Raw genomic sequence first — 20,197 nt, 5'->3', positions numbered from 1 at the left:
TGGGAGCAGGATATTGCTTTTGAAAATCCATAGGGTGCATGAGAATCTAATATTGACTGTGAGGAGGCTCTGTTTTAGTAATAGCCCTGTCACACTAAGGTCCCCTGCCTAAGATATTGGTCCCTTTATTATTCCAGGCATCATATTTGGACTTACTCTAGAATAGCTAAAATCCCTTCTCCCCATGGCACTAAAGCAGTGGTACCTGTTTGCATAGATGATTTTAATGCACCAAAATTCCAAAGAACATTTTTTTAAAAGAGTAAAAATCCTTATAGCCTTTACGTGGGTGCCACTAATAACAACCTACTGGAGGATTTCTGGCTCACATGAGTGTAGGAGGTCATACAGGGCTAAAGTAACTTCTTCTGAAAGTTTGACAAAAGATGTAAAGTGTATCCAGGATGGCAGCTATGTCCCCGATAATTGCACAGATATCCTTTCCCTAACTGCTGCCCAGGACACTTAGCATTCAGTGCCATCCTATGTGAAACATCAAAGTGTGTGTGGAGGGCAGAGACAGCTGGCAGAGCCTGATTGGCTTCATGCCTCGGCTTGGTGCCACACTGCTGTGTTTGCATCCTAAACAGGAAATTCTCGGAGATTATCTTTTTTATGTGTGTGTGCACGTGCACGTCTGTTAATATTCATGGATGTACTTTAACAGCCTGATCTCACCAAGAATTTGTGCTTTTGTGTTTAATACGGAATTAACCGTCACCAGTTCAGAGCCCGTTCAAAACATGCTGTTCAGCGTGGATTATCTGGTAATATGAGGGGTTTACAGATCCAGTCTTAAGCCTCCTGAACAGTTCACAGACTCATTGGTGCCGCCCAATGATATCAAAAATGTTTCTGATTTAAAATCTGAGCCAGACCAAAACAACCAATGAGAGAAATAATCTAGCCCTTGAGGCTAACGTTAGCTAGCATGTTACTGCTGACAGAAACTTAAAAGTTCTCTCTGAAGAATAGAAAACCTTTGCTGACTGCATCTCCCCGCTCTTTAACCTTCTCTCTTTTTTTGTGACTGCAATGTGTTACTGCAGCAAGTTTTTGCACCACTTTCATCTCCATTTTGTTTACGTCTGCTTCCCCATGAGATCACGTGAGAGGGATTATGTGTGAGCTTCTGCAGAACCACTAAGCCAGTGGTTGAAGCCACGCCCCTGCAGCTGCATATAGCGGTGTTTGCTGTTTATTCAAAATGTATTAATATGGAAAGCTGCAAGTGTCCAGATTGCACCAAATGCTAGATGTATTTTGTCTATTATATATCAAAAGGATTGTTTTATGTATAGTCATCCAAGGATTTTTTTTTAAGAATAAATAAAGCAAACTATTAAATGAAAAAGAAACTGGTGCATTTCTGACAAAAAAATACATCTCAAGGTCCGTCAGTTTTCTAGTTTTTATAATAATAATAATTATGATAATAATAACTTTATCTACCTCTGAAAAAGGAGTTTACAAAGTGCTTTGACAGACAAAGAAAAAACAGGAAGCTTAGGAAGTAAATCCACACCAAAACAGAGGCAAAACCAGATTAAGGAAAAGTTAGGATGAAGTTAATACAATAAGACAAAAGAAGAAGACGTACTTCATTAATCCCTTTTCAGAGAAATTCAGTTTTGTCACTCTGTTGTTATTTCTTTTACAAACACAGGCCTGAAATACACACATATGCACAAACAGGACCTATACACACGCATTAATGTATAGACATATACTAATAAAAAGAATGAAAGCAATGAAACACTGACTTTACATAATAGCAAGTCGAAAACGGTGGGTTTTAAGAAGTGATTAAAAATAAGTCTCTGATTCTGTGAGCTTTGTCTCCTCAGGCAGGTCATTCCAAAGCCGAGTGGCCCTGATAGCAAAAGCACGATCATCTTTAGATTTAAGCATTGGCATGAAGAGCCCCCATTTGCGAATCTGGATGCCAACAGGCTCATATGGGGTTAACATTTCCGCTGGACACCCAGACAAAAGTGATCAATAAAATCTTAAAAATCAATTCAAAACTGCACAAGAACCCTGCTTACTCATGAGTGTGCTTCAACCTATGTGTATTCTCCTTAATCTGTGCTCAATACAAACAGCTCTCCATCTTTATATCAAGAGCCTGCAACATCTACCCTTTGTCATTCCTCCTGAACCTGGGACGCACAACCAAGATACCTTGCACCTTCCAGCACTTCATGATGTTTGCAGGTGATGCTTTTAAAGATCCTATTAACATAATTTACTGTGATTTATTCTCATTTGTAGCAGTATTTTGCATTTTTGACCTTCTCTCAAAAATTCTGTCCGACCACATCACTGGGTTCTGCGTGGTCGCCGAAAGAAACAGAAAGAGGAAAACTTCTACCCCAATTTATCGGTTTCCAATGGAAACTCTAAATTATTCCATCCTCTTCACCGCCTGCAGCTGATGGCATTAGTGAGGATGCTGAGAGAATGTGTCCCCTGTGGAAGACGTGTGAGTTGGTCAGTGTATGTGTGGAACGGCAGATAGTTGGACACAAAGACGGGCACCATCCTCAGGCGTTATAATAATTCACCACCCTCATTACAGAAGAGGTTTTTGCATTAATCTTTTTCTTTAAAATACCTCACTCTCAGCCTTTTCTATTTTTGTCGCTTTATTTCAAGTAAATAAAGCATTGGCTCGTTTCAGTCTCCCAGACTAATGGCTGAAGCTCTGGGTGGCTTGATGATGCAGGGAAAAGGAGTGTTTGATGTGCAGTGATGTAGGGTAGTGCAGCAGCAGCATGTTTCACTGCCTGCCTGACCCACTTTACCTCTTACATAAGACGGTTTCTTTGTAAAAAAAAAGCCCTTGTCTTGCTATTTTTCAAAACTCCCCCATCACTACCACTTCCCCTATCAGTTTCTTATGGATTTTCTCTGGCACTTGTTTTTGGCTTTTAGCATTATGTCACCACTGTGCAGTAGCCTAGAAGTTTGTTTGGAGCTGCTTGCTGGTCAATAATAGTCCTTCCTTTCTCAAATTAACTGGTTGCTAGATGGTTGTCTGCTGGTTTGATGGATCCAGCTGTTTGCTCTGACATGTCTCATCTGCTCTCAGGCTTGAGGGGGGCCGTGGCGTTTAGCCTGGCCGCAAGAGACACGTCCACAGAAGTGAGACGCACCATCCTCACCACCACGCTGCTAGTGGTAGGCTTCACCATCTGGGTGCTGGGTACGGCCGCCGACCCCATGCTGCGCTGTCTGGACATCAGGTTAGTGCTAACACCTCGCCGACTGACACCATCTCTGTCTCTCAAACACACACGCAGACAGATGCAGCTTAATTAGACTCTCACATTAAATATTCAGCTCACATAATATGCAACTGCTTTTTGTGAACCTTTTCTCTGCATGTTTGGATTCTGCCTATCCCCCCTCCCCTTGCTGCTCAGCCATACGCAGGCACTTAGCTCTGCGTGTCTGCTTCAGCTCTGCCCTCTATTAGTGACTTGCACAGCTGGTGCACAGGGCAAAACGGGGCTACAGGTCCCTTGAAACATGTTACAGAGGAGATAGCATTAAATTGCAGCTTGCCACGCTGTAAACCTGTGTATTCAAAATAGCAAACTGTGGCAACATAATGAGAACACAAAGCGGGTTCATGCTTTTTCTTTTAAAGTCTGCGTACTATGTGTAATTCGAGGCCAGTGGGCGATAATGACTAAGGAGTGCAGAAGAGGCGTGAAGGATGCATGGCAGTAATTAGATACTTATATTATTAAAATGTAATCTATGGCCCAGATCACAGTGGTATAATTGACTCCCACAGTCTTTCAAGGCAGTGCTTTTCAGTGTCCAGTGTCTGTCAGTAAAGCCTGATATAAATGAAAGAGAAATAGAACAGAAGAAGTAAAGAAAAGCACTGATGAAACACAGAAACTGTTTTTTAATAAGAAGAAAATCCACTCTTAAAAGTAGAAACATAAAAAGATGAAATATACTACAATATAATAACGCATACAATATACAATGTATCCAAAAGTGCATACCCTGGCTTGTCTCTGAACAATAAAATGTCCTCCCTCAGAGCCACAAGACAGACAATGAAGCAATTTGTGATGTGAAACAAAACCTGGAGCCACTCTATTGTTAATGAATTGCAGATTGGCTTTGGTGATTCAATCTGCCAAGTTGTTTGTTTGAGCTTTTACAGCCAAATAAGCTTCACTTCATTATAACGCTTATAGCGTTTATGAACCAGACAAAGAACAGATATCTCTATAAAATGGCCCCAGACCCTGGATTTGTTTCCTCAAACTCAGGTTGCCCGCTCTGTGTCAGTTGCTCTGTTGTTTATAGATCCTATCGTCACCAAAACTGAACCGTAAACAACTTCCAAAATGCTGGTAAAATCTGTTTGAAACCCCGAAGGGTGGCTTACTATTCGTAGCCAGTAATTTATAAAAAAGAATAAAGTATGAGTGTTTTTTCTGTTATTGTCTCTCTGCCTCCCGGTTGGCCTGTAACCCTGCCTCTACACTTAGTGACAGCATATAAACACCCACTGACTCTTGCATCATGATGCATTTATGAGCCTTTGTTGCCTGTCTTTAAATCACAAGAAAACAGAGCTTCAAATCGTCAAGTATTTCGAACTTACATTAAAAACTTTTTAAAGTTACAGATCCCCTCCAGACATCCTTCGAGATATTTAAAAAAATGCTCTAATTGGAATAATGATAACAATAATAATAATAATAATAATAACACACATACACACACAAGTATCTGGTACTGAAATGATATCATTCCTTCTCCCTTAATAAAAAGCCAAAATTATGAATATGCAATGTGTCTCAGTAGAAACTTCCAGACTAGTTTTGATGTTACAAAAACATGAGTGTGTGTACCGAGATGTGTCTGTAGGAGTTTTAAGGTGAGCAAAGGAAGACGAATTTGAAATAAACAGCCATTTATGTCAAACTCTGCTCCGACCTCATTCTGCACTGTGAAAGTCACGGTAATAATAAAAAGAACAAAAGGGGACAATGAAAAAATCTTTCTGCCAACATAAACAACAACTGTCAACAACTGTTGTATTCTGATCGGCCTGCATGAAACAAGTGAGAAAAGCACAAACAAAACACACATACAAAAATGTGTCATGTAAAATGGTGAGCAGAAAATTACGTTGTCCATGGAGGAACCCATAGCTGATAGCTACGGATGCACCGACCAGAAATTCTGGGCTGACAGTTATCAGTGTCTAAAGTAACAATTTGGTTGACAGTCGATGCTGATATTGATGCTTTTTTTGTTGTCATTTCTTCCCTCTTTTGTGTCGGGACACAAAGAATTCTTCATTGTAAAAAGAATAACTGAACTGTTTTGAAGTCATTCAGCCCGTCATTACGCAATCTCTGAAAGATCACATATTTGATAATACAAATTTATGTAACAACCTTTTATATAACTTTATAGCTTTACAAACTGATTGCAAAGATGTCATGAGACAATCGCTTATGATTGTGACACAACAGATAGACATTGACCACTGCTTTCAGTGAATGTAATCTTATTTGTTGGTAGCAGTCAACAATATTGTCCGGGAGCGTATGTTCAGCCAATAAATCAGTGCAGCCCCAGTTATAGCTGATTAAATAAAATTGGTCTCCAGGGCCTTTAATTTATGTCAGATATTTTTAAAAACATTTTCCAGCCCTTGGGATGCAGTATAAGTTCAAATCTTCATTACTATTCACTGTGAGAAACCTTTTTCCTTTACATCTTTACAGTTTTTGACACCCATCCTCCTTTCATGTATATGCTATTTGAATACAGTATATGCGCACCTGTCAATATCCGTCCTGAATAACGCAGCTGCCTTTGACTGCACATTTCTATCCCCATGACACTTCTGTCTTTGTGGGTAGTCATTCCATCTCTGGAGTCCATCACAGTACACTGCATCAAGCCTTCAAGGTTGTCATGTTTCAGAGAATAGCTCTGTTTTCCTCCCTTCCCAAACTCCCACCTCTGCTTCCCTCCTCGTCTCCCTTCCCTCATCCGTTCGTACGAAGTGAAGGGGCGAGTAACAACTTTGAAAGACTTCATTTTCGGTGAATAATACATTACATCTCTTCACCTGGAGCAAATTTAACTTCCATTCCATCTCTGAAATGGTTTTGTGAAGGAGTCTTTGAAAGTTGTACTCCATGTGAAATTACTCTTGAACAATTTTTTCCAACCCCTATAGCTACCTCAAAAGACCTACAACTGCAGGCGTCAAATGAAAGACAAAGAGGCAGTAAAATGTCTTTTGTTTCCATTTTGTGAAATTTGTTGAATAAAGCTGGTATCACATATAATAGATGCTGGGTGTATGTGTGTGGGTGCAGTAAAGTAAGCCAGTCTGCTATTTCACACATTGAAGACAGGAAGTGGTGATGATTATCTGTCTCTTTCAGGCAGATGTATCTATTTTGCCTGTGATTTGAAATGCAAAACCTGAAGAGATTGGAGTGGGCAAGAGGTCAAACAGTGCAAACAGTCGCACAAACAGAAAAACTGACTGATCTATCACATCTCCCTTTTATCAGTGTGGTACGTGTGCTGGTTTTATCACTTTCACCCCGCCCAGCGTTGCCTGATAATCTAAGAGTCTAAGAAAAGAAAGTTTCCAACCACAAAGTGGGCACCAGAATTCAAGAGGGAAAGAAAATTGATCTTTTGCAACTGAGGCTGAAATGAAAAACATATCAACGTAGGATGGTATTGTTTGTCCCATTATTCTGCTATCTTAAGACTCTCACAGCCACAAACACAGAAATGCTGAGAGAGGTGAGCTGCTTGTCAGACTGCAATGTGAAATTCATGTGCTTCATGTTTAGATAGATGGTTAAGGCTCAAAAGAGATGAGAACTACAGAGTAAGAAAAAAAATATACTGCCTTAGCTTCAGTCTTGCAGGCTTCAGAACGCGAGACAAAATGTGCTTCTAAAGCCCAGACTGTCTGCCTCTCCTCTTTCCTCTCTATTTCAGTCTCAATTTCAAGGTGCATTATTGCCCACACTTGAGAGTTTCATCATGCCGCCGCAATATAAAGTGATTATTTACACTAAACTGCATACAGTAATGAAAATACTATTTTCCTGTATTGTGCAATTGATAGTAATTATTGATATATCCAAACGCAACTCACCATGAAACTGGATAATTGACGTTTTTCTTTTCTCCGGTTCTCGGTTGCTCCTCTGTATTGTCATGCTTGTTGCTTCACACCAACCTCCCGGGCATTTGCTTTCCTATGCTCAAACCCACACACTTGTCAGTTAATGGTCGTTTTGCTCTGCAGGAGGCAAAAACTAACTTTGGAACAGATTATACCCATCTAGTCCAATGTGGAAGAAATAATGAGAAAACTAATGGTGGAAATAACATGGCGAACATAAATCGTTCAAGTGCAAACACAAGCTCAACCAACCAACCAACCATCTTATGAATGCTGTTCAGAATGAGCAACACTTTATCAGTATAGGGAGGTTTGGGTGGATTTTTGGTTAAAGCTGATCAGTTGAATTATTTTTCTAAATCTGCTGTACAGTATGTATATATTGAAGATGAAATGTGAGCCTGATGTGTCCTGATACACTCTAAAAAGTTGAACTTTTTGTAGCTGAGACTGTCAACTATGCCAATATGTAAATTTTTAAAGAATACGTTCACCCAGAAAATGAAAATTTTGTCTCTATCTTCTCACCCCCAATTCCGGTAATGTTTCATGGTCCACAAAACATTTCTGGAGCTTCACAGCAAAACATCATTGCAGCATTCTCCTAAAAGACTGTAGTAGATGTACAGTAAATGGGGGACTTGTTTTAAAACACAAAAAAACAAATGAAAAGTAAGGCATAAAATGACTCCATGCAGCTTGTCCAGCGTAATATAAGTCTCTGGACGGCACGAGATCCCAGATTGATTTGAAAAGATGTTATTAACACCCTTTTTTGAGCTGAAATCTTCACTGTAGCTGCTAAGATAAAAACGATCGAGCACATCAAGCTGAAGTAGGTGCACTAGACTGCGCGTTAATGGGGTATATATCATCTTTTCAAATCAATTTGGGATCCCAGGGAGACTTTTCGCCAGACGAGCTGCATGAAGACATTTTATGTTTTTCTTGATGTTTTTTTTTTTTTTGCATTTCATAAACACGTTCCCATCCACTTCAGTTATTTAGCAGAATGCTCCAATGCTGTGTTGCTGTAAAGCTCCAGACATGTTTTGTGGTCTAAGAAACTTACCCAAATTTCCATCAGCATGGGGGCAAGTAGATAATGCAAGTAGATAATGAAAATTTCAATTTTGTTAAACTAAATTAGGATTTACAGGATAGGATTTTTTGCTTAATCTAACATTTAATATTTGGAGTATATGTGATAAAGTTTTATATTGTTAATTTTATGTTTTTTAAATGCTAACCATCCCTTTTTAAAATAGCTAAATGTCACATTGCTTATTGTTCAGAAAAGACTTGGAGAATTATCAAAGTTTGCTAGGGGGTAAACAACATACGTAAAACAGTTTATGTAACATTGAATAGGTTTTTGTGTGTGCACCTCACCACATACACAGACTGCTTGTGTTTGTGCTGAGTACTCCACCCTTGTTTGGAGCTATGAAATAAACAAATAGAGCCAGGAGGGCAAAAAGTTGCCTTGTGCCCTGAAGAAATTGGCAATCTGCCCACACTTGTGCCTCCAGCAGCTTTGCATCAGCATGGAAAACAGCCCTATGTTTGTTTCTGTGGTCAGAACCATTATTTGTAATTGGGCACCTGATATATGTGTTGATGTGATATGCACACTGTTTTCTGAAGTCCACTAAAACTTTTCAAACTGATTTTCAGGTCTGATTCAAATCTGAGAATCAATAATATGCCCAAAATTTAGACTAATGAATTGTATAGACTCATATTTCTTAAGTGTCACAAATTGACAGTACCTCGCAACCAATCAGCTGCAACACAACATCGGCAAATGATAACAAATGGCAACATGTCACAGTGTAAAGAAGAATCCATTCTTTAGTGTTCTATTTGTTCCTGTCTTTGTCTTTTCCTTTGCCCATGTACCTCTATGCCCGAGCAGTATCACGGAGACTCAGACACACGCACGCAATGTCACACTGCCGGTTCTCAGTCTCGGTCTGTCTCCTTGGCTTTGATGAGGGCTGGAGGTGACAGGGCACCCCTGGGGAGATCTGAGACCCAGTCACAGTGAGCAGTCTGGGGGCCCCTCAGCTTTGAACGTTGGCCAGTTATGTCCTCTTCAAGCCCTTTCAGTTTGAATATCATTATCTTTCCTCAGCCCAGCTCAGACTAATAGTTTTATTTTGCTTTTGGCATAACATGTGCTTATCTATTATTAGTGGCAGCAGTAGCTTTAAATGTATGGCAGTGATCACAAGGTCTTACGCCTTTGCTGTGTGTTTACTGCAGCTTATTGCTTTGCTACATATCTGAATAACATTTTTCCTTAATGTCAAGCAAAGGGCAGTAGAGCGGTATGGCTGTATGGATGGCAAGGTCGGACGGGTGGTCGGTCCTCCGCTTTGATCTAGACACAAATATCTTAAAGACTATTCAACAGATGCCCATGGAATTTTGTATAGGCATTCATGGTGGATGAATCATACTGACGTTGGTGATCCTTTGACTTTTCATCATACTATCACCAGTAGGTTGACATTTTTGGTTGAGAGTGAAATATCTAACTTCATGATTGTCTGGAAGTTTGCTACAGATATTTGAGGTTCATAGAGGAATAATGCTAATGACTGACTTTTCTAAAGGCACCATCATCAGCAGGACTTACAGCTTCCTGTCTTCCCGGGGACTATAGAAAATGTGTTTGGTACAGGATGAAATGGATTTTTCTAAGTATGAAGGCCCATGTAATTTTAACTTTTGCTGAGGAAATGAGACACCTACCTATGAAAAATATGAAGCATTAGAATATGAAAGCATGCAGTAAACCCACTGTCAGAGGAGGGCATGTTCAAAAAATTCTCTGATAATGCTACGTTGCAAACAATGAACCCATGTTGAAAACGTTAGGAGGAGAGCTAATGAAGCTAATTGCTTACAGGGGAAAGAGCTAACACCTAACAGAGATAATAGCTTATAGTGAATGGCGCTGATAGAGCTACCAAGCTAACAGCTAAGAGAGATTAAAAACTCACAGCTACCAGAGCGAACAGCTAAAAGAGATAATAGCCTTCTTTAAAAGTCATTACTTTGAATTTACAAATATACATGACAATAATAACAAAGTGAAGATACAACAGTTTGATATTGGGAAGGTTTATATTCACTTTGGGATGGTTAAAACAGTTTTTAGGGACGGTTGCAGGACGATGGTGAAAAAAGCTAATCTGGAGGCCTGATCATCAAGCTGATTCAATCTAGCCAAACACTAATAACATAGCCTACCCATAAACCAAAGCTGTATCATGTTTTAAGTGCTAATTAGTAAAGCATAACAGGCTAAACACGGATGGTTAACCTGATCAACACCTGTTTATAATCAGCATGTCAGCATTCTCACGTTGAGCTCCTTAGCATGTTGATATTAGCATTTACCTAAAAGCGCTGCTGTGCTTAAAGTAAAGCCTCACAGAGCTGCCAGCATGGCAGCAGAATCTTGCAAGCCATTTCCCCTTTAAAGTTTTGTGAGATGATCTCATTTCAGAATATGTCATGGTAGTTACTTAAGGGCAACTGGCATCGGCCAGTCAGGAGACCTTGCACTCCGCTGTAGTGCTTGTGTGTGCGTCACTGTGTGTGTGTGTATGTACGTGCTCATATAAATGAGCAGTGTTCAAAACTTGGAGGCTAAGACGTAACAGCTGGAGCCTGGCTAATGACTGGCCTGTTTGTTTTGAGTGGACAGATGGACGGGTGGAAAACCATGTCTCTGATGTCACTCACTCTCCCTCATGCCCCACTGACCTCTTATCGCTCGCTCTCTCTTACCCGCTCGCTCACTCTTTTTTGACATCCATCTGCCTGTAGAGCTGTGATAACATTTTTCCAATTGTGGGGACTGTGTAATACAAGAATAAGGCCACACACCCACACACACCCACACACATACACCCCTCCTCCTTCTTGATATATAGGCGTAGCCGACTGCCTGTACACAGGCAAATACACACTGCCCATAATAAAAAGATGTCAACCTGATTGGACGGAAGATACTTCAAAAGACTCCAAAGATGAATGGCTCCTGCATCGGTTTGCCCCTACTGATAGGAAAGGAGACAATAAGGGGAAGATAGAGGAAAAAGACTTCACTCCTTCATTGGTATCTTCTTTATTCTGTCCAGTCAAAAGGGATCGGTTTGTGACAAAAGGAAATGGGAAAATATAAGAGAAGTGTGAATTAGAAAACCAATCTACAGCGAGGGACGACTTTGGAACTTGGAGAACAAAGGCTCTTCTGTCTGGCTTTAAAAATGTAACATATTCTTTCATGTCATTCACAAAGCGATCTTTGTTGTACGACAGCTTACCGAATGTGAAAACTTGTGAAATTATCCTTCTTTTTCTCTTGTCCTTTCATAGATGGATCAGTATGCGCAGGTGACATTTTGTCAAGCAGAAATGCATCTGTTGTTATGTCTACAAAACACATTCATTATTAATGTAGCCTGATGATCCAGTGATGGATTGCAGCTATATTACAGCTCCCACAACACTTCGTGCCATTATTTATCAAAACAACCTGTAGTTCTTCCTTTCCCTCTGTCTCCCTTCTTTTCTTCATCCCCTGTTCCTCCTTTGGTGATTTTCCCTCCCTCGCTGTGCTGAAAGTTAAGTCTCATTTCTCATTACATTGAGCTCAGCTCCAGTTGGCGACAGGGTTTAGATGTGCAGCACTAAGTCACAGTGGAGCGCTGCAAGTTCAGCCAGCCGCACCGGCCATTGATTATGTCTCCTGAGTGTTGAAGAACCGAGCGTCGTTTTAACATTTCAGAAGGATCTTTTCTCAGTCGGGGAAAAGGCTCTGCCATCAAAATTCAGCCCATCCTCGTCCATCCATTTGCCATTTCTGTCTACGCCAGGCCAGGCAGCACAGCGTTGTCACCACTCTAGTGCAGCTTACTCTGTTTTGCTTTGGCTGAAGTTGCCTATGGAGCCTACTTTACATTCATTCTATATTCATGAAGGGGAAAAGAGTCAGTCAGTGTGACTTGTAGGGCTGTAGGGTGCTGCTGAGACTTTGGTGCTACATTCAGGGTTTAAAAAGAGGCTTGTTCACAGGGTAAGTGGGACCCTAATTGAGGATGTTGCTGATGGGAGCAGAGTGAGATGGATGCTGGGTAAAGCCAGTGAATTATGATTCTGATGCTGATCAGACGTGAAACGTTATCTCTTCACATTAGCCTGCCAGGGTTACACCAGATACAGATAGTCGTCTTTCAGCTCAACTATCAACACTCCTATGTGTGTTGATAGTTGAGCTGTGTGTGTGATTGTGTGTGTGTGTGTGTGTGTGTGTGTGTTTACCTGAGAGCTTGAGCGCTCACAGAGAGCACGTGCCCCCTTTAACGCACCGCTCTCCCCTCTGACACACAAGTCAATGGGTTTCCTCTCACAGTGGATTGATAGCCATGGCGTTGTGCGGAGAGACTGAACAGATTGCTGTGGTAACCGCGTCTGTCAGATCAGCCAATACGGCGAGTTTATCAGGTGGAGATTGACTCTGGACGGAGGTCTCGTACATTCGAGTCCTGTACTGCAGCCTCTGCTAAAAAGGCCCAGAGGCACGGCCTAATGGATGTGACGTCAATACAGAGAGGGAGGTGGAGGACCATTAAAAAGAGCATCAGGGCAATAAAAGTGCCCACTTGTGTGCGTGTGTGTGTCTGCTTGTGTGGGTCCATGATGGGAGATAGAGCTCGGGAATTTTGCATGAACACCATATGCAAATGAGATACACACGGACAAAAATCAGTTTGTCGAGATGTATTTTTAAATTCATTGTTTTAAGACAGTCTCAGCGAAGCACCAGAGAGACCGGAGCGGTATAGGAAAACATCAGTATGTGCTGTGTGTATCTCTGGCAGGTGTCTGTGGGCTGAAAGAGGATCCACACATGAGTATGAATAATAAAACAGACACGGGGTGCCTCTGCCGCGCACTGTCTCACACATGCATAAATGCAAACGCACACAACTGCGCACACATTTTTCCACTCCACCGGTGGATGAACAAAGCTTTAAGAGTGTGGCCTGCATGGAGTCCTCAGAGGGAATGGCAAATTGGTAATGAGGTTTGATGGATGGTACTGATGGGGCTAAATTTGCAACACTGCAGAGAGCTACGGAGGTAGAGATAGGAAGTGTAGTCGAAAAAATCCCAATGCTGCATCGGTGTGTGTGCCGTTTACGAGGAAACTGTGCCATGCGTTTGTGTGGGTGAGTTGTGGGGGCTACTCAAGCTGAGAGATCTAATGAATCCAACTTACCCAGCTTCCCTAGCTGCCTAGCGACCTCGCCTCTCAATCACTCTCAATGGGCACCTCTTATTTATAGAGCCATTATTTTTAGCCCTCTATAATTTAGGCCCTCAGCCTCTTGAAGAATTAACAGAAAGAACATTGGAGGAAAAGATGGAGACAGAAAATTGGGAGGAGAGAGACAGCCCGAGAAGATGAAAAGATCGAAAAACCTATTGGATCAAGGTGATTTTTGTACCTAATACCTCAAGGGCATGGTTCTTTTTCACAGTTTTGGCCTTTACTGCTCCAAGTTATGAAAATCCGTACTCACAAAGTTAATCAATGGGATCAGGGAATGCTGCACAAGTTCAGGGGATGAGACATGAAAGGTCAGACAGGTTGTAGACTCCAAGTTTAGCTATACTCTCTAAAAAACTTATTTGGAAGTGAGCTCACCCAAAATGTTGGTTATAAAATTTGCTGGGAAAAACAAACGCTTAAGGATACATTTCCTTTCATTTATTTTGATACTCTGTCTTCTTCATCCCAGAGACTAAGGTAGCATTTTGCTCACTGGCAACTTTACTGTTGTGGTAAAAATAAGGAACCCTGCATTACACTGTATCTACACTGAATGACAACACTTTCCAAAAAGGCAATAGGTCAGACTAGGTTATAAAACTGAAAAGCACATTTTATGCTCTGAAAAACAAGGAAATGATCTTAAGCATTAGGAAAAGAGTTTCACGAAGTTCCACCTTGGCTAAACTTAAACATTCAAAGCACCCAAACATTTATGTATTGCACAACGGTGGAGCAACGCTGTCCGTCCAGACGAACAAACCCAAACAACTGACTAAAGGACACAGGGTGGCCTTCCAGCTCCAGTGTTTCATTTGCACCACTAATCTTAGCATATGTTGCTAACAGCATATGGATAAAGGTTTCTGTGTGAAATTTGGCTCATCGGCACATACATCAATCTACATACTTTGTGTTCTGCGTGCGGCTGCATGAACTTGAGTGTTTACCACATTCATAAACCAAAATTCTGGACATATTAGAAATCAGTCCTGATGATTGTTCTAAAGGAGATCACCAGTTAGTACAATTCATCCGGAGGGAGAGCATGAATGTCTGTACTAAACTTTATGGCAAGCGCATCCAATTATAGTCAACGTTAGTCATTTTGAACCAGAAATGTTAACCTTAAGGTGTCACTACAATAATAGACAGGAAAACACCACAGTCAGTGGGATTCATTCTTTAATGCCTCTACCAAATTTCATGGCAGTTGCCAAGATATTTCAGTCCGGTCCAAAGTGGCTGACTGGCCCATGTTGCCGTCTTTTGTAACAATCTTAATGTTCACTTTTATTTTACTTTCTCCTAAGCTTGCTGATACTGAGTTTGTTTACACTCTTGTGTGACCTAGCTTGTGGAAAACAAAAACCTTTAAGGTCAACAGCTTGAGAGGATGCATTTGTCTCTTTAGACACTGATCTATTGTTTTCTTTGTTGGTTCCCTGTCATTGTAAAGGCACATGCAAACTCAAGTCCCCATCAAGGTAACAATGTGTCATCCTTGTAAACCATTTATGATATCTGTCCTTCCTGAGAATGTTCTTTGCTCTGCCCTGAATGTTAAGTTCACCACAAGGTTGAAACTCGTCCATTTTTCTTTGATCGGCGCCGTGAAATCGTAGCTCTCTGAGGTGGTTCTCCCAATTGCTTGTGCTTGAGGCAGGAAATCATTGGCCAGAGAGAGAGAACAACAGCGTAGCCAAACATGGACTCCCAATACACAGATGAGAGAAGAGAGGCAGATTTAATGGTTCAGCAGAATGGGCACACATCGAGAGAGGAGAGCTGGCGGAGAGAAAAATGAATGTAGACTAACTCACAGTGAGACAATCAAGTGAAACGAGAGAGTGCGTGCTGGAAGCTGGTCATTTATTCAGTCTTGAAAGCCTCCGAGCATTGGCAGTGCACAAATCAAGTCCATGAAATCAAATCTTCATCGAAAGGCAACTGTGTGAAACTGTTATGTAACTGGTATGTTGCAAAGGGTCAGACTTCACCCACAGAAATGTAGGTTTGTGTGTATGCGTGCGCTACATCTGTGTGTGTGGTGTGTCTGTTCTCTAACCCTTCTGACTTGGATCGTAGACCCCCGCCTGCAGGCAGAACCAGGGGAAAAGAAGAATAGACTTGGCAGGCCTTGAGTTGGCCATCTGTTCCTGTGGACGTGGTCAGTCTGAATTAGGTCCCTCTGTCTGTCTCACGCACGCCGACACACACACACAATCCCATCCTCCTTCTGACTGACTTTCCCGTGTAGTGTATTTCATGGAGCCTCGTACACACACAGGCGCAGTGCATCTGGCTGTCCAGTCTGCCATGTCCCGTGGCCATGTGTCTGGACTTCTGTTCAGAGGGTCTGTGGTTTCAGGGAGAAAAAAAGGGGGAGGAAGGGGAGGAGGTGGCGTCGGCAGTGGTGGTGGTGGTGGTGGGGCTCATATCGATTCATACCCGCTAGCAACGCGCCAAGAAGCTGCTTTCATAATCCTGCCTCTTAAATAATTCACCACTCAGACTCAAAATTTCATCAGCACCTACGTATAGAGAACAATATCCCCCACAGCAAGAGCAGCAGCAGCAGCATCGTGAAGAAGGCACACGTACGAGAGAAAGGGGGGTGATTAGGCAGCAGATGAGTTAGCAGGTGGGAGATAGCTCAGTGATGATACCCTTATCCAAACTCAAAATTGACGATTACACACCGCTCGTGCAGCTGTAACACATGCATCTGTGCATAAACATAACAGTTTACCAGCTCCATGCCTCGGGGTTCTGCGACGGTGGTTTGACACTTCATTTGATATGCCAGACAGATTCGACAAATGGTCATTCAGACCAGCAAGACACACAGCAATACACTCTCCTTAACTTCTCAATATTCCTGTCATCTCTTGCTTCCTTACCCGAAGTCCACAGTGTACAAGTCTAAATCCAGTGCAGGTCTAATTTACAGCCCAGTGTGTAGGATTTAGGTTAGGTATCATTAACCTTTTTGAGAGCTACCTCAAGGAGACAGTAATATGAAGGGCTACTTGTATTACTGTGTACGCCTTTAGGAGTTTTTCCACACGCGATTCCGTTGTCATAACAGCAGGTGAGCCAGAGGAAGCTTGTTAATTATGTAGCTAGCCAAAACCAACATGCACCGAATGACATCACAACAACCAGGTGCACTTACAAGTTTGCACAAAACAACAACATACTGTAAGTAGGCCTACATAAAAAAGAGAGGTTGCATCGCAATCACACACAAGAGGGATGAGTTACCAGAGAGCAGGGCCTGCCTAAGTACATTTATGTGGAGAAACACAGCTATACATGAAATAGATTACATGTATCAGGAGGCAGTCTAGCTTTAAGGTGCCCTGCAGGTGACTCATATGCTCACACGGGCATCTTGTTGACGATCACTGATTTAGGGTAATCCATCCGGAGGTTTCACATTGCAACAAACCCCTCGCCTCATAATTTCCTACAGTGGTCGCTTAAAACATAGAGAACATGAAAGGCCCTTGCTAGTGCCGGTGTGCGGTTTGTCCAGCTACAGTAGGAACATGGCGGTGCAACATACTGTAGCAGATTCTAAGAATGTACCATGTGGTTTTGCGGCAAGAAATTCCCTTCCGACCCAAAAAGCCTTTTCCCTGTAGACCATTAAAAAGAGACATCTGTTAAACTGTTGACATCAAACCTCAAACTGCAAACAAGATCAATCATCACTCTTTCTATTAAGATTGTTTTAATTTACAAATTATACAAATTATTTGCATAACCCTGATGACTTGATGTTAATCGAAGAACACTTTATTTTGTTTTGAGGAGGCAACGCCAACGTGGTGGGAGGTTATTTGGCTGTGCAGAGCCGGGGAAGCTGGTTGATAAGAACTTTTTATCGCAGGGAAGAGAGTTTCCCTTTGTATTAGTGCTTACAAGTGGGTAAAAGTGTAATGGGACATGATCACGCATTTAAATCATAACCAATTAGAAATATCTCAGCCCATAACCTCTTCCTATTCCGGACTTGTATATTTTACTTTTCTGCATTCCTAGGAAAATAAACAACTTTTGTGAGTTTTTTTCCTTCTGTGTCTCATTGTTTGGTTCTCTGAGCCTGTTAGTGTTTATTTATTTAAAGTTAATGAAAGCTGAAGAAAGGAACTTGAACTTGAGGTGGGGCCGGCAGGAGAAATATTCAGTGGGCCGGATAACCAGGAAGACGTTTTTGGTGTATGCCCCATGTGAGCAATTCTCATTGGACTGAATAGGCGCCATCTAGTCCTATCATACATCTATAAAGATGATCAGCTCCAGCTGTAGATATGAAAGGCTCATTCTAAGGTAACGAGAATACAGCTTTGTTTCAAATGATTATACACGCCTGGGGCGAAGTCAAAAAATACAAAAGCGGGTCAGTGTTACCCATTTTCCTGTGAAAAGACGAGGAAATCCCCCTGACGTGTCTGCAGCAGGAAGCAATACAGCATCAGCCCAGTGCCTCACATCTGGCACACAAAACAGGTTACTGTTGTTGCAACTTCCTTGGTATGTTAACCCAGATACCACTAAGTCCTTTCTCTGAGATTCCCCTGATATATTTAGCTAGTGCCAGCAGACACTGCCCTTGATCCTTCACATTAAAAAAGATGGCACTGTCCGAACATGACAACCCAACACAGCATCAAGACGCGCCCCTCAGAGCCAGCCGTGAAAAGTTTCCCAGCGTTATCAAAAGGAGGCATTTGATCTCACATCCTTGAAGCAGTTTCTGGCAGGAGTCAGAGAAAGGAAGGAGGAAGGAAGGAAGGAGGAATAAAGCCGTATAAAGGGATTTGTTCTGGGCCGCAATTATGAACAATCTGGCAGCTGAAATACACCCGCAGGCAAGTGTCGCACACACTCGTCCAGTTATTGAAAGCTTCATCAACAAGCTTGTTTTTGAAATTGGGTGGTTTTCTCTGACCACAACCCTTTTCATTACAATTTCCCAGTTTGCAGTGCGCACCCATACACCAGAGAGCACTAATGCAGCAGGCTATTATTGTATTTTCATCAAATACTTTGCTCGTCATTAACAATTATCAAGCAGCTTTAGGCTTTAGAGCAATTCAGCAAGGACCTGACTCTTTCACACAGTTGTTGATGGTTCTTGTTGATGACTAGACAGTCTAGACATTTGAGGAGGAAAACACAACATGGATTTGATTAGATTTGCCTGTTAAAGATCTTGAAGTATAATTTCCCGATTACAATGCATATGAATTCGCCATTTGCTTTGCATGGCTTTGTTTCCATGTCAATTTCACTTTCAACATTTTACTTGGGCAGAGCTTGGGAGCTCGTAATATATCTGCCTGGTAATATATTTGTCACAAGTAATGTTGTTATTCCTTAAGGGCAGTAAATCTACAACACCATAACTGGTAGTTGGGGCGCTTTTCTTCAGAAGTAATAACTCACCTCCTTTTTTCTGTGAGCAATCAGGGAAACAGGAAGCACTGATGTCTGGAGAAGATAAGCATTTTTTCACATTGTTTCATTTAAAAGCTAGGGAAATCATAACGAAATGAACGAAATAATTTGGCGAAATAAAGCAGTGGACACTAATTCAACACTAATTTATCTTACTGAAACAGATATAACATCCATCACTAAATATAATGTGTATTGAAGAAAATATAACACTAGTTTGATGTGTTTCCTGGATGTTAAGCAACTGTTATCCAGCCAGTTTTTGCCTTGCTCCGTGTTCTGCCAACTCTCCGCTAGACTAAATTTAGGCCATTTCCCTGTGTCATGCTGCGACTTCCAGGTGAAAGTTGTGAGAAGGGAAATTAGTTCTGTGTGATAATAATATCTTTTGGCTCCCACAGCCCCTCTTGCTCCCAACTGTCCTTGGCTCTCCACAGGGATCCAGCTGGCTGAAATGTGAAAAAAAAAAAACTGATACTGTTTGAAACTTTGACGTTTGTCAGCTTTCACATGGGAGGGATGTCCTTCTCACCAGCAGCTGACAAAGTGTGAAAATGTAGGCGAGCACAAACTAAGGCAGAAATATGATGCTTTTTTTTTTTTGCTTGTTGTTTCTCGCCTTTTATTTTGCAATAAATGTAGCACCATAGAATCCTCATGCATAAAATTAAATCATTGGAAGAAGATAAAAGTATACTTAAGTTAATCTCAAGTACAGAACCTACAACACTGAAGCAGAGAAAAATCAAACTGCTGAAAGTAAGTAATTGACTCATCCCCTTAGTTACTGTTGCTAGATTAGACAAGCTTGACAATAAGAGACATACCGATGGTGTTGATGTGCAGCTGATGGTGAGGTCTACCACACAGTCTAATCCATTCTTTTCCTCACACAAAATTTGTCTTTGGTTTTGGGAACGGAATAGGCAAAACGCATTCCACACGTTCAGGGTAACGAACTTCATTTTTGCAGGTTTCCCAACAGCCTCTTTTAAACATCTTTTTTTTAACATCGTTTTCCTTTTTCAACATAGACAGCCCCTAGCACACATGGCACATACAGTATAAGTTTAAGAGGAAACGGCAAAACATGGGCGGGACTTTGGAAAGGTAATTTTGTTTCCTTTTTACTCTTACTCGCTTAATTGCCAAGATTGTACTTTGGG

The 20,197-nt window shown here is 41.5% G+C and overlaps 1 protein-coding gene across 1 annotated transcript in view; it reads left to right on the top strand.

Annotated features, from left to right (window-relative positions):
* Positions 1 to 20,197, top strand: part of LOC141014537 (sodium/hydrogen exchanger 9-like) — a 72,022-nt gene that overhangs the window by 30,406 nt on the left and 21,419 nt on the right. The window contains exons 11-12 of the mRNA XM_073488379.1: positions 2,106 to 2,217; positions 3,095 to 3,248. Of these exons, the coding sequence (XP_073344480.1) occupies positions 2,106 to 2,217; positions 3,095 to 3,248 (266 nt within the window). The remainder of the gene's footprint in view (positions 1 to 2,105; positions 2,218 to 3,094; positions 3,249 to 20,197) is intronic.

This window comes from Pagrus major, chromosome 19, assembly GCF_040436345.1.
Source record: "Pagrus major chromosome 19, Pma_NU_1.0".
Taxonomy (NCBI): domain Eukaryota; kingdom Metazoa; phylum Chordata; class Actinopteri; order Spariformes; family Sparidae; genus Pagrus; species Pagrus major.
This window is presented reverse-complemented; position numbering and strand designations above follow the sequence as displayed.